Genomic DNA, 14655 nt, shown 5'->3' with positions numbered 1-14655 from the left:
CCTTTACTCGTTACTCCCTCTCTTGCAATTATAAACTACTAGCGCTCCGCGACTTCATCTGCGTGAAATTTAGTTTTTAACAAATCCCCCGGGAACCGTGAATTTTACGGGATGAAAAGTATTTCCGTTATTTTCAGCTAAATCGGTTCAGTAGATTTTTTTTTTATTCTTTACAAGTTAGCCCTTGACTACAATCACACCTGATGGTAAGTGATGATGCAGTCTAAGATGGAAGCAGGCTAACTTGTTAGGAGGAGGATGAAATCCACACCCCTTTCGGTTTCTACACGGCATCGTACCGGAACGCTAAATTACTTGGCGGTACGACTTTGCCGGTAGGGTGGTAACTAGCCACGGCCGAAGCCTCCCACCAGCCAACTGGCTGGTTAAAGAGCCGGTAAAGAGTAACAAACATCCATATAAACTTTCGCGTTTATAATATTAGTAGGATAGGACAGAAACTATTCTCCATCATCTTGGGGTCTATGCAGTACATGATTGTATATTGTCTGATGCGTGTGTGGTAGGTACCTACTGCTTTAAGCACATTGCAAGTACCTACTTAACTTTAAATACAAATACCTAATTTTAGTACTTAGTACTTTTTAGGGCTTTGATAGTTTAAACAGTGTAAATTCGTCCCGTAGATAGTCATTGACGTATCTAGGATTGTTTTCTAGGGTGGGCCCAGGCCCACCTTAAGGAGTCAGTCCCTGACATACTGCTGAACAGAGTCGACACTCATTATAGAAATGTAATTTACAATGTTTGTGGATGCTGGCCTCTGAAACGGATCGACTGATTTTATTGATTTTTCTTTGTATATTGGCGTCCATCATAGAATTTTAAATCGGCAGCCTAGAATTCTAGAGTGGGCACTTGACCATCCTAGAGTGAGCCCGGCCCACCCTCTATGTTGATAGTTTGATAAAACTATACACTACTGCTAAAGGCAATGCTTTGTTAGAGACAATCCTTGTTTAGTGTCTGTAAGACTTAGTTCCTGCCGGTAAGTTAAGTCAGCTGTCAGGGAGGCTTTACTGCGAACCTCAAAGGTCAAATGAACCAACATTATTAACATTGTAAACTGGTCGCACAAATTCAGGTGAAGGTAACTCAGGACTTAATAGTGACTGTAATTATGGACTCAGGGCCTATGAAGGCCAGATCTTCGGCAGTTAAAAAAAAATATGTGTGGCTCCCGGGGACTGCATACTGATATACAATTATAGTAATTATTTGTTTATACAGTATTTTTTTTCTTTAGGAAAGAATAAAAAATAAAAGAATAAATAAATAAAAAATGTCTTTAGGTTGAGATGGAATCGAACTCTGTTTCTCTCTGTTTAATAAGTTTTGCCCCTTAGTTTCACATCACATGTCCAGTTGAGTCGATATGATAACGTCGTAATGTGTTAACGTGATGCACGGCTTGGGTGTTAGGTTTAATTTTGTTACGGAATTTCTTGATTCGATCGTCGCGCTTAAATGCCCGCGATAAAAGCTATGCAATAGCTTAAAAAAACTAGGTATGTACGGTTGGCTATGGAGTTTAAGCCGTGGTATTATATTTATACATCATAATAATTTTCACTACCACTCTGTGACATATTTTTGTCCAAAATTCCTCATTACCTGAAGACGAAAGTCTTCGTACAGTGCGTGTAGCCTACTGATGACGTACGGAAACAAGACTTGATTTCTAAAAAAGCTCAGAAAGACATTCGGTTCCCAAGGTTCTGGAATGGCATCCTCTCACCAAAAATGTTAGTTGTCCCCACGCAGTGCTCTGATCACAGAATGCTGGCTCGAGACTGTGGTGTTTGGAAGTTCATACTAGAGGTCTATGTTTTCCTAGGCATAATAAATTACTCTTATAACTTAGAGTAAAGAGTTAAGGCCATTGAAACCTGCTACCGCTTTAACCCACCACGGTTGAAACTCCATAGTTTAGCTATTGTCTCCCGTACTTATTTATGGTAGGATCACGAGCTGACAGACATACTTATAGCTTTTATAAAATGAGGATGGTCTGGCTAACACCGGCACTCTTTCTAGTAGTTAATAGTGACCGTAATTAGTAGCTTTTTGTTGTAAATTACACATTTGTAATTATTGACTTCGAAGAAACAATCAAATACTCGTTAGAACAATACATGCATCACATTGTCAAGTGTTGAAATGTTTCCTGCGATAACTAATGATTTCCTTGCATTTTGTCGCTTCTGCGTACTGTTGGTATTTGATATTGTGTCATTTGAAAGTGGCCAACGTATTTATCATTCAATCAGTATGTATTCGTATTTGTATGCACGACATATTTAGCATGCGATTAGTATGTAGTAAAACATATTTTGGTGCAAATAAAAGGGATTGCCATTAAAGTTTAGTGGGAGTTTTGGAAATTGGTGATTTTATAGATTTTTATATACATTGTTTATGTTTACTCTTCAAATTTTTGAGCAAATCTTCTTGTTTACGTTTACTAATTTTATGAAAAGTTTACAATAAAAGCAATAAAATAACTTTAAAATCGATCGATCACATTGCAATAACACAAAAAAGCACATATGACATTGACAGGTGACATACAAAGATGGCGGATTGTGAGACCACAGACAAAGTATAGGTTGATTGACAGCTTAAATACAGTATTAATATTTTTAATAGTCTTTGTTTTAATATTGTGACAGCGCAGTAGCATACTACTAAATTAGCGGATATGCTCTTCTTTGCAGCCTCGTATTTTTAGCTGTCATATTGGATAAAATAGTTAGTAGTGAGGAGTAGTGACTTTAGGAGTATTTTTTTTATCTGTTTACAAATTAAAACTAATATTTTCAAAGTATTAGTGTCTCAAATAATTTGCTTTAATTTATGAAATTAGATGCCAGACCAATTAAAAAGGATTAAATATTAAATAATAATTATTATTAGGTTTAATAAGTAGAGAGGAGATAGACCTTAGATACATAAATAATAGTGTCAAAGAGATAGACTAGTTTTCTTTACTTAATGAAATTAGACGCCAGCCCAATTAAAAAGGATTAAATATCAAATAATAATTAATATTAATAAATTAAGACAAATTCATCTTGCTCTATGAATTTTAAAAGTATTACAATGGAACAAAGACCTACGCTTTGATCTGTGACGGCGGTTTTCTACTTTTACATTTTTTGACTAAAAAGCTCAAATGATGAAGTCAGTTGCGGAGCTTTACTTAGCAGCTGTTTTTCATCTGACTCGAACGTAAAAGGAATCCTCTTTGACGATTATTTAATTTCTTTCAACAATTCAGAGGAAAGACATTCCGAGCCACTAATCAACTTAAATATACCATTATTTCAGTTTTTTGTTAGTTACGATAAAATTATTGGGCGGAGAGTCTTTCTTTCGGGTCATTTACCCCCACAATATGCTGAAATCTGTGGAATAAAAATAGTTGTATTAAATAGTCGACATTTTGGCGCTAATAAAGTACAATTAATGTTTCACTTACTGAACTTTGTGGGCCTCCGTGGCGCAGTGGTATGCACAGTGGATTTACAAGAAAGGTTTTTTTAATTGGTTCAGGTGGAAGGCTTCGGCCGTGGCTAGTTACCACCCTACCGGCAAAGACGTATCGCCAAGCGATTTAGCGTTCCGGTACGATGTCGTGTAGAAACCGAAAGGGGTGTGGATTTTCATCCTCCTCCTAACAAGTTAGCCCGCTTCCATCTTAGATTGCATCATCACTTACCATCAGGTGAGATTGTAGTCAAGGGCAAAACTAGTAAAGAGAAAAAAAAAGTATACCAAACATGATGCTTGTGGTTATTATTTAGCTTCTAAAATTTCACCTATACCTACAAACAGGGCAAGTTAAAAAATATTTATATAAGTTTGTTAAAAGCATGTAAAGTTTTCTTTAATAAAATATGGACAATGGAATGCATTAATCACGTATGCTATTAAGAAACATAATACTAAACTGCACTATATTACACGTTTATGAAGCGGTAATTTTATTACGTAATTAATCAAGATAACAATCGCCTGCAATCCATTCACAGCAATAAATAAAGCAAAAAGGAAATATCTTATTCTGCATCGGATTTGCATATGTAAAAGACGTTGTAGTTTACAGGCACTGTGTTCACAAAGCTCGTGAAGTGGATTACGGTGACCATATTAGAAATATTTGTTTGAAACATTGTGATAGTCATATTTTATTAACAACTAGCGGACGTCCGCGACTTCGTCCGCATGGAATTAGTTTTTCTCAAATCTCGCGGGAACCGTGGATTTTCCGGGATGGAAAGTAGCCTATGTGTTAATCCAGAGTAAAATCTATTTCCATTCCAAATTTCAGCCAAATCGCTTCAGTAGCCGCAGCGTAAAAGAAGAACAAACCTACTTACACACTTACACACTTTCACAAAAACTTTATAATATTAGTAGGATTAGTAGGCTAGTAGGATAGGAAGTAGGATAGTAGGACAACAACAATTTTCGCAATATACTTGGCATTGTTGTTTTAAAACACAATGATCTTGGGCCTTAATGATGGGACTACCGAATTAAACTAGGATAATAAGTAAACTGTATTCTTATTCGAGCTGTTAATATATATAAGCAAAATGTCATCTATATTTGTCCAGTCGATTTTACTTCACTGAGACAAACACAAAATATAAACTTTATAAGCAAAAAATGACATGTCTGGATATAATAGTTTTATTACTTGTCTTTTAACCTTCATGTCACTTGCCACACATTAAGATTTAATATTCTTTATATGACTCTAATATTTAATATTTCTCCTTTATATGAGTCTTTTCTTAACCAATCTCCGAAACTACTGAGTAAACTAAAATGTGTTTTTCACAGGCAGATAAGATAAGAGTTCTTTTCTACGCGATTAAATCAGCTGACCTCTTTAAAACTATTAAATAATGTTTTTCAGCGTATAAATTTTGTAATGTTCATACGAAGGAACAGAAATATGACAATATTGCCGCAATATATTTTAATATTGGTAGTATATATTAGTAGTAGTAGATGATTGGTTTCTACGCATGTAGATGATTGGTTTCTACGCATGTAGATGATTGGTTTCTACGCATATAGATAATTGGTTTCTACGCATTATACAACTGGCCTCTTACAATCTATCAAGTATTGTTTTGCAGCGTATAAATTTTGTAATATTCATACTAAGAAACAGAAATATGATATATAACCACAATATATTACAACAGAACGCGTTTAGTGCGGGCTAATTTTATTTAATATTAGTAGATAATTGGTTTCTACGCATTCTACAGCCGGCTTCTTACAAACTATCAAATAATGTTTTGCAGCGTATAAATTTTGTAATATTCATACTAAGGAACAGAAATATGATATATCGCCGCAATATATTACAACAGAACGCGTTTAGTGCGGGCTAATTTTATTACGTGATTAATCACGATAGCGATCGCGCTCGACTTTTGCAAGCGTAAATAACCTAACGGGGAACATCTAAGTTTGTTTATGGAAACGTTCGAGTTTACATTGTTAATTATTTTATTCAGTGATTCAAATTAAGAGTGTGCAATATGTAATTTGGTGGTTACAAATGGTTCTGGATCTCAGATTCTGGAAAAGTTAGGAGCCTGATATAAATGATATTTCAAAGTGTTAGCTTCGTTATGACTATACAAAATACACAATTTGTAAAACTTTTCTCGATAGTTTATTTTTTTAAAAAATACATGTTTTGCTTTCAATCTCAGGAAAAGCAAACTTATTTTCTTGAATTTTTGTTTTGTATAGAATATTAGATATATATCTTGAACATGGCCATTTTGTTTTTCGTTATGTTGTTTAATTTACTTGCAATTAGGTAAAAATAAAGGGCTCACGTCATAAAATTTGCGTCGCGCGTCAATCGCTCCGTGCTTTTCACTCACGTGAAAGTCTTGAGAATAGCTTTTCTTGTAACTGGCAATTGTTATGAAAAAGATCATTAATAAGGAATGTTACCTTATTCTGCCATACATCTATACTAATATTATAAAGCTGAAGTGTTTGTTTGATTAAACGCGCTAATCTCGGGGACTACTGATCCGATTTGAAAAATTCTTTCAGTGTTACATAGCCCATTTATCCAGGAAGGCTATAGGCTACATGACATCTCCGTATTCTTACGGAAACGGAAACTACGCGGGTAAAACCGTGTGGCGTCAGCTAGTTCGTTATAAACAAAAATACTGAAGTTGCGAGTACAATAGTGGAGAGGTCAGGAGGGTGTAAAATATTTCACGATTTATTCTAAATTCTAGCAAATATACCTACAAAAATACATTACAATCTGTCAAGCCCGTTTAGAGAAGTGCAATTTCAAAAACAAGAGATTTTTATATTTCAAACTTTACTGTTGTGATATTCATATGGTAAATTGTTGGTTTTTAAATTTAAATTAAATGTCTTTTCGAGATTAAATAAGCTTAGTTTACAACCTTTGATATGTCCTGTCTGTTTTTCAAAGATTAAAAGAGAGAATAGAATATATTAAATAGTTAACTCATTCATTAAATCAAAGTAAAACGTTGTAACAAAACGAAATCAAGCACTTTGAACATCTTTCACAAAAGATCTTAAAGACTAAGGCTAAAACTCTAAGAATAAGACCCGTCTCTTCAAAACGTGAAGATCAGCAAGTGATTAAGATAAAAAGTCTATTTGAAAAGCTGACGTCTTCGCAGTTTTGCTGAGACCCTGTTGAATGTCACATCAAGTTTACGGTAGAAGGGATTCTCGCATTATTAAAATTAGACAAGCAGAAAGGTGACTTTCTTTGAAACAATGTGCCTTTATAATGTTAGATGACTTTGACGACCACTTAGCGCAAAGTGTGTTTGTTGTTTGATTACCCAAACTTCGCAGGACAGGTAAATCCATATTTTGTGAACTATAAATTATTAATTTGGTTTGGATTGTTAGTTGTGAAGCACTATTAAATTATATTAACTTCACGATAATAATTTGGCAACTATACATATACAAGTTTATTTTAAATAATATTAATTATTATATAAACTACATATTATAAAAAAAGAAATCTACTAAATTTAAATTATAACCTTAGACGTCATAGAATTCGTCCGAATCTATGTGTATTTGTATAGTGCCCAGCAGGCTAATTCACTGTCTTTGACGTACGATACTTGTAGTTGACATGTACGAAATTGAAATTCTACGTACAAATGTCATCCGGTGCTTACTGGTGGATATACTCGTAATATAGTAGGTAGATTTTGTCAATTGATTTGATGTTTACCTATTAAAACAAACTATAAAACATGATAGCAAATACACCAGCAGAAGGCTGGCTATATTAATACGTTGTATGGCAATACTGATTCTGTGACTTAAATATAAGCCAGCCTTCTGGTCACGGGAGGCGTCAATTAATCGCTTAAAAAGAAAGCGAGTTATCCCATGAAAAAATCCATGGTTTCCCGAGATTTTCGAAAACTGATGATTTTGATGATATGAATGTTTGTTAATCTTTCACGCGTCAACTACTGAACCGAATTAGCTGAAATTTGGTATTAAGATATATTATAGCCTGGATTAACACATAGACTACTTTTTATCCCGGAAAAATCCATGGTTCCCGAGGGATTTGTGAAAAAATAAATTCCAAGCGGACGAAGTCGCGGACGTCCGTTAGTTATGGTAATAATTTATCTACAAAATAAGCTCTACAAAAACTCTGGCCCATGGAATACATAATTTAAAGCGGCTTAATAGTTGTTAAATGTATCCAATTGTGGGTTCAGGGTTGTTTGATGTAAATTTATTCCAGCAGTTATTATGTATTTGTGGTATGATCATATTTACACCAGCTGTTATCAACAATGTACTACGAAAATTTCCGTTTGTATTTATGATGGATCCAAATAAATCCGTTTATATTACACTTAATATTACCAGTTAATAGTCACATAACTACCGTAGTTATAACAGTTACGTGGTTGGATCACAATTATTATGAGTCTACCATTAACAAAAAATATCTCAACAACTATTATGTGTGTAATTTATTACTTATTTATTTTATTTATTATTCAACAAACAACACATTGAAGTTAAGCCTAACCATAGTGCAACACAAACCGCAGTTAGTTTTACTGTGCACTGGTTATTATTGCATAATACAATATTTAGGAACAAACAGAACATTATTAACAAACAGAAGAGGATAAATACCAAGAATAATCATTATAATCATTATAATAACAACAATTGCTACGAAAATTCCATAATTGTATTTGTAAGAAGGCAATGATAAGGGACACATTTAATTCTCTGTCTGTGTCTATAGTGCGAGTATCATGTTTGACAGAGAGATAGAGACGTATTCGAAAGTAACACGAGTACTAGAGTTATTAATCCTACTAATATTATAAACGCGAAAGTTTGTATATTTGTATGGATGTTTGTTACTCTATAACGCTGCAATTACTGAATCAATTTGGTTGAAATTAAAAACGTAAATAGATTATACCTTAGATTAACACATACGCTAACTTTTATTCCGAAAAATCCATATTATTTGCGAGATTTGCGAAAAACTGATGGTTATAATAATAGTGTGAATGTTTGTTACTTTCACGTCGTGACTCAAACTGAATTAGCTGAAATTTGGAATTGAGATAGATTATAGTCTGGATTAACACATAGACTACTTTTTTATTCCGGAATGACGTATTATTTTTTTGCGAGTAACACCGCATGGCGCAGCTAGTAGTTGTAGTAAAACGCTACAACTAACCCATTAATTTCAACAATTAAACAAGCTACGAAAATTTTGGATCATCGTTATTATAGATCCAAGTCGATGCATTGATATGGTATATATGCATTGATATACACTGTAGAGCCGTGGTAGCCCAGTGGATATGACCTCTGCCTCCGATTTCGGAGGGTGTGGGTTCGAATCCGGTCCGGGGCATGCACTTTCAACTTTTCAGTTGTGTGCATTTTATGAAAATAAATATCACGTGTCTCAATCGGTGAAGGAAAACATCGTGAGGAAACCTGCATACCAGAGAATTTCTTAATTCTCTGCGTATGTGAAGTCTGCTAATCCGCATTGGGCCAGCGTGGTGGACTATTGGCCTAACCCCTCTCATTCTGAGAGGAGACTCGAGCTCAGCAGTGAGCCGTATATGGGTTGATAACGACGATACACTGTAAATGTATATACATTGATATATACTGTAAATATATATGCATTGATATACACTGTAAATTCCCGGAACCTGTAGTTACTGAGTGTTGGATCGCATGGACCCACAGATATCGTTTAATATTCCTCTAGGCTCCTATTCCGGTACATTAACATGACTCATACACTTGTATGGCGCTGCATCTAATGTCTCTGTGGTGACTTATGTGGCGATACAAGCACTATATAATTATCGTAGAGGGTTTCCTGTGACATAATAAATTACAACGCTTTGTTATATTTGTTGTTTACTACAACCACGGCTTTCCTTGTCTTGATGAGGATATTTGTTATAAATGGGACATTTTCAAGTAACGAAAATCGTTTTTAATTAGAAAGGGTGTACTTTAAATTAGATTTCATAATAATTTGAAAAACAATTCCTATCCTAAAGTTAGGAAAATAGGGGATGATTGATTGTATGCCCATTAATTCTAAAGTTAAATCACGCAGAACTTTTTGTATATAGTAATAAATATTATAGAAGAACTTTTTATAACACAATAAGTATTCTTATTTTTACCACTAAACAGCATTGCTACTTGTAAGTTTTAGTCAAATAGTTATAGAAATAAAATCCGAAATTTAGTCAGGCAATTCATCTACTATAGGAATTCTTCTATTATTAGTCAAATATAGTGAATTAGCCTGCAGATCACCATTGGCACACTGAGAGTACTGTCACAGACACAGAATATAGTAGAATTTAGTCCCTCAATGTTACCCACCCTTCCGATAACGCCCAAGTTAATTCAGACCTAACGTTCCATTGTATCGTACTTAATCCGACATACACATTGTTGTTCTGTTACAGATCTATGGCCATTGGCATGATAATGATGTGGGGTCGCATCGGCAGCCTGGTCGGGAATGTCTTGTTTCCTATATTACTGGACTTTGGGTGTGTTGTGCCATTCTACAGTTTAGCAGGGACTATGATAGGTAAGAAATTAAATATCACGTTGCTCAAACTGTAAAGGAAATCATCATAAGAAACTGCTTTGCTGAATTTTCTTAATTCTCTACGTGTGGTGGATTAAGGCCTGACCATTAAGGCAGAGAAGACTCGTGCTCAACAGTGAGCCGAATATGGTTTGTGAATTATGAATGATGAGGACATTTTATAATTTGATAATCCAGTTATCATCATCTATTTTACCGACCCATTGCAGGACCAAGCGTATTTTTTTAATGTTTGTTACCTCTTAACTTCGTCATTTATTAACCAATTTTGAAAATTCTTTTTTGTTTAAAAAAATCGGTCTAGTAATGTTGTCTTTGTAATCGGTTCCATATTTTATGTTAAAAATATCATTTGAATAGTATAATAATAATAATAAAATCTTCACTTCAGCTTCTGTCTTTCACAGTTGAAATTTTTGAATCTTTCTGTTTAAATATATTTATGGTTTGTATTACATACATTGTTATTTATGTAATGCTGTGATATAATTAATGACAAGTTAATTGTTTCTTTATTGCAGGTATTAGTATCTTAAGTTTCGTGATACCGGTAAAGAAGAATTAAGATTTATATTGCAAAATAAAATTAAGTTCAGAACCTAGTTAGTTTAGTTTATTTTAATATTAGGTACATAGCCAGTTTAGCTTCAATTTATTTTTTTACAAAATAAAAGATTTTTTTAATTAAAATTTTGTATTTATTTTTACAGACAGGTATGTAGGATACTGGGTTTGAGTCATGTTGGCTTTGGAAGAGACCAAGTTTGTAAGGTAGATCTTTAGTCGTATAAATAAAGGGTAGGTAAATTCAAATTTAAGCATTGTCTGACTGTCTGTGAATTTTTATAAAAAAAATTCTAGCTGCCTTAGGCAATTATTTTTCATGCCTGTCATTTTGTAAAATATAATAAACAAAATAATGGACAATTAGTATTAAATACTCCTTTAGACACCATGATTTTCAGTCCCAATTCAGCAGTAGGACAGTTTCGTAACAGATTATTCATTCTAAAGCCGAACTTGTAAACTTGCTCTGTATTCAGAGTCAAAGGCAAGCTGAAGTCAGCTTTGATAAATAAATAAGTACAAGCGACTTCGACCTACAGTGAGCAAAATGTCACGTCACGCCAAAAACACCTTCGATTTTGATCTCTATTTCGAGTGAATTAAGAACTAACATGACCTCATAATTTTTAGAAAGTTTCACTTGGGGACACCGTATTGGGGTCACTGAGATCCAATTTCTTTGGAGATATAGTTTCAAGTTTATTGTTTCAAAGTGCCTGGGCGAATGAGAAACTAACTTTAGTTTCTTTTAATGAAATTGCTTGTACATGCAAAAGGCTTACGCTAAGTTGCCCACTTTATTTCTTTTTGTCTTTATTTTGAAAGCATCGAAATTGATGTAACTTGTAAGTAACTTGAAGTATATATCGGCGGAGCAGACTAAATACTACTCTAATAACGGAGAAGCCGTAGTCTAAGAGCAGGTTCTAAGCTTTACGTGTCAAGGATGGCAGATCAAAAAGTAACACTATCAATCATCACCGATTCGATAATTTAACTTACTACTACAGTTCTACCCCCTAACTACAATATTGATTAAGTATAGCGCTGATGCTATCAGATGTAAACCAGGATTAACTAGCGTATGGCAGTAAGGCTGTCACGAGTGAAATTACGGGCTGGTAACCGCCAGTAGCAGGGTTAAAGGTCCCTTTTACAGTTAACTAATACTCCCCTTCTCCACTCGTGTCACCTTCCAGCTAAGTAACTATCAATGCAATGTTATTATTATACTGGCCTCACTAACGGATAACTGACTCACCGCTAAACTGACTAGATCCAGCTAAATAGTTCAACTGAATCAACTTAAAATATACCGCGAGATCTCTCAGAGATCGTCAACTGACAGATGTCCACAGACAAACAACTCACAGATAAACGACACGTACTCCTTGACGTTTCTAACAGATATCGCCACCTAATTAGTTACTCTAATAATTGTAAGATGGCGCTACTAATCCTCTGACATATACTTATGTTGATCACATAAAAACCAATAAGTACGAGTACCCAACGATATTTTATACAGTAGTACTGACGAAGTCGCGGGCGTCTATCGTTCTACTCGTTTACAAAGAAACATATAGCGCTGGTGGATTTACCACCACTAGCGTAGCACACGCTGAGTGGTGATCATTTTGTTACCACACACAGTCATTCGTTTTACTTAATATCTTTTCTTTTGAACAAAGTGACCTAAAGACGTAATAGTCAGTAAAAGACCAATATTATATTACATTATCTTAGCATAATAATATATTATAAGTGTAGGTTAAAGTTAAATCACTAATTAGTCACATAAGTAGGCTAGATCGTAATTTTATGAAGTACCAAATTGGTACTTTACAATAAAGAAAAAAAAAATTATATCTTTTAATTCAAGTTTCTTTATTTTTTCGTTTGTGTTCTGTGTATTGTGTATGTGTGTGTGTCTAATAAACTAATTTTCTTTCTTTCGTTTATATTATCGAACTTCACCCACTAAAACACCAGAAGACTGATAAACAACTTTCTCTTATACAAGCACTAAAACATTATGTTATTTACATAAATTACTAGTTAAACTTATGAAGTGAGTTCTAAGAACGGGACGAACTGTTGGTTAAATTTAGAGAAACCGTCTAAACATTTACATAGAGACGCATTGCGGCATACCTATTTCTGATAGCCAAATAGAAGGAGTCATCAACTAAAACTGTTTGTTTGGTGTTTGGAAGCAATAAATTTCAGAAATCGCTGATCCGTTAACCCGTCTAACCGGTATAAATGGGTAAACAAGCCAAACCAGAGCTAAAACTATGCTGGAAATAAAAAAAAACTTACTGCAAAAACATCTCGAATCTATTTTTTACGTGACGTACTTTGAAATTTAGTTTGCATCAGCAAAATCTACGCTGACTTCGGTTATGTTTTCGTCAGATAATTATGAAAAAATTATCCCCGGTCTTCAGAGGCTTAGTTAGATAACCGCTGTTTTTCTAAACACCGGTTAATGGTTAGGTTGCTAAGTTTCAGTTGCTTTTTAAAATTACGAAAATTAGCTCTTAGACTTGTTGATGAGTTAGTTTGTTAGGCTTTCACGCCTTAACCAGTAAACTTTTTCTTTGTTGTAAAGTACTAATTGGGTGCTTCATAAGATTACGATCTAGCTTACTTATGTGACTAATTAGTAATTTGACTTTAAGCTTATAACGTCTAAAATACTATATATAGGCTTCACGAGAAGGCTCAAAGTCACTCAGCGGGCGATGGAGCGATCAATGCTTGGAGTTTCTCTGCGTGATTGACTCAGAAAGGAGGAGGTCCGTAAAAGAACTAAAGTCAGTGACATAGTTTGTTCGGGTCCTAGTTAGTAGTCCGGGTTGCAGGGAGCTACTGCATGGTGATGGCTCGACGCCGTGGTGTTATTGGTGGACAGTGGACGTCTATCGGCTGTTATTGATGATGATGTTTACCGTCCAATACTCGTAATTTTAAGCTTAGTCTTTCACTTACTTAGTAGTTCAAGTCACTTTATTTACGTGATTTTCGATATAGCACTTAACACTTTTATTCTACCGAATGTGGAAACTACGTAAACGTACGGAACACCGGCAGCAGTTTACAAGAATTTTTATTTGCATTACATTGTTTTACTTCCTGTGCATCAACCCATATTCGGCTCACTGCTGAGCTCAAGTCTCCTCTCAGAATGATTGGGGTAAGGCCAATAGTCCACCACGCTGGCCCAATGCGGATTGGCAGACTTCACACGCAGAGAATTAAGATAATTCTCTGGTATGCAGGTTTTTCTCACGATGTTTTCCTTCACCGATTGAGACACGTGATATTTAATTTCTTAAAATGCACAAAACTGTAAAGTTGGAGCTGCATGCCCCGGACCGGATTCGAACCCACACCCACCCCTGTGCTATAAAGAAATTAAATTCAGCATCACTAGTTTTACATCGATCTTGTATTAGTAAGGTAACAAGAATAAAGAGATTCCATCGTTCCATTTCACCAAACGTCCATTTTAACATCGTTCTCTCGGAAGGTTACCAAAATTACGCAATCCCTAAACTGAAGTATTTTTGCCTTCCAAGACATTTAAGGAGATTCAAGCAAACTGGGGCTTCAATTAACATAAAAGCTTTTCTTTTTCATTAACTTAATGATTGTTTTGTTAAATCTTCTTCAATGTCTGTCAGTTTAGGGCAAGTAGGCATGCATATCTTAAGTAAATAATGGTCTTAGTCAAGAAATAAATTTTTATTTAATTTATTTTCATACCCTGTTCTAAATGTAGGGAGGCCGGGTATCGAGTGGGCCATTAAATTACAGTTGTAATCTGATAAAAATTTAATTTTTTAACCAATACA

The 14655-nt window shown here is 34.5% G+C and overlaps 2 protein-coding genes across 2 annotated transcripts in view; one reads left to right on the top strand and one right to left on the bottom strand.

The window, feature by feature from the left end:
* Window positions 1-10901, top strand: part of LOC112049041 (synaptic vesicle glycoprotein 2B) — a 56363-nt gene extending 45462 nt beyond the window's left edge. Inside the window, exons 9-10 of the mRNA XM_052887738.1 lie at window positions 10080-10207; window positions 10750-10901. Of these exons, the coding sequence (XP_052743698.1) occupies window positions 10080-10207; window positions 10750-10793 (172 nt within the window). The 3' untranslated portion in view covers window positions 10794-10901. The remainder of the gene's footprint in view (window positions 1-10079; window positions 10208-10749) is intronic.
* Window positions 1-14655, bottom strand: part of LOC112056430 (hemicentin-2-like) — a 353490-nt gene that overhangs the window by 265231 nt on the left and 73604 nt on the right. The gene's annotated exons all lie outside the window — the stretch shown is intronic.

Source organism: Bicyclus anynana, chromosome 20, assembly GCF_947172395.1.
Source record: "Bicyclus anynana chromosome 20, ilBicAnyn1.1, whole genome shotgun sequence".
Taxonomy (NCBI): domain Eukaryota; kingdom Metazoa; phylum Arthropoda; class Insecta; order Lepidoptera; family Nymphalidae; genus Bicyclus; species Bicyclus anynana.
The sequence above is the reverse complement of the archived record's forward strand: the minus strand, read 5'-3'. Positions and strand labels throughout refer to the sequence as shown.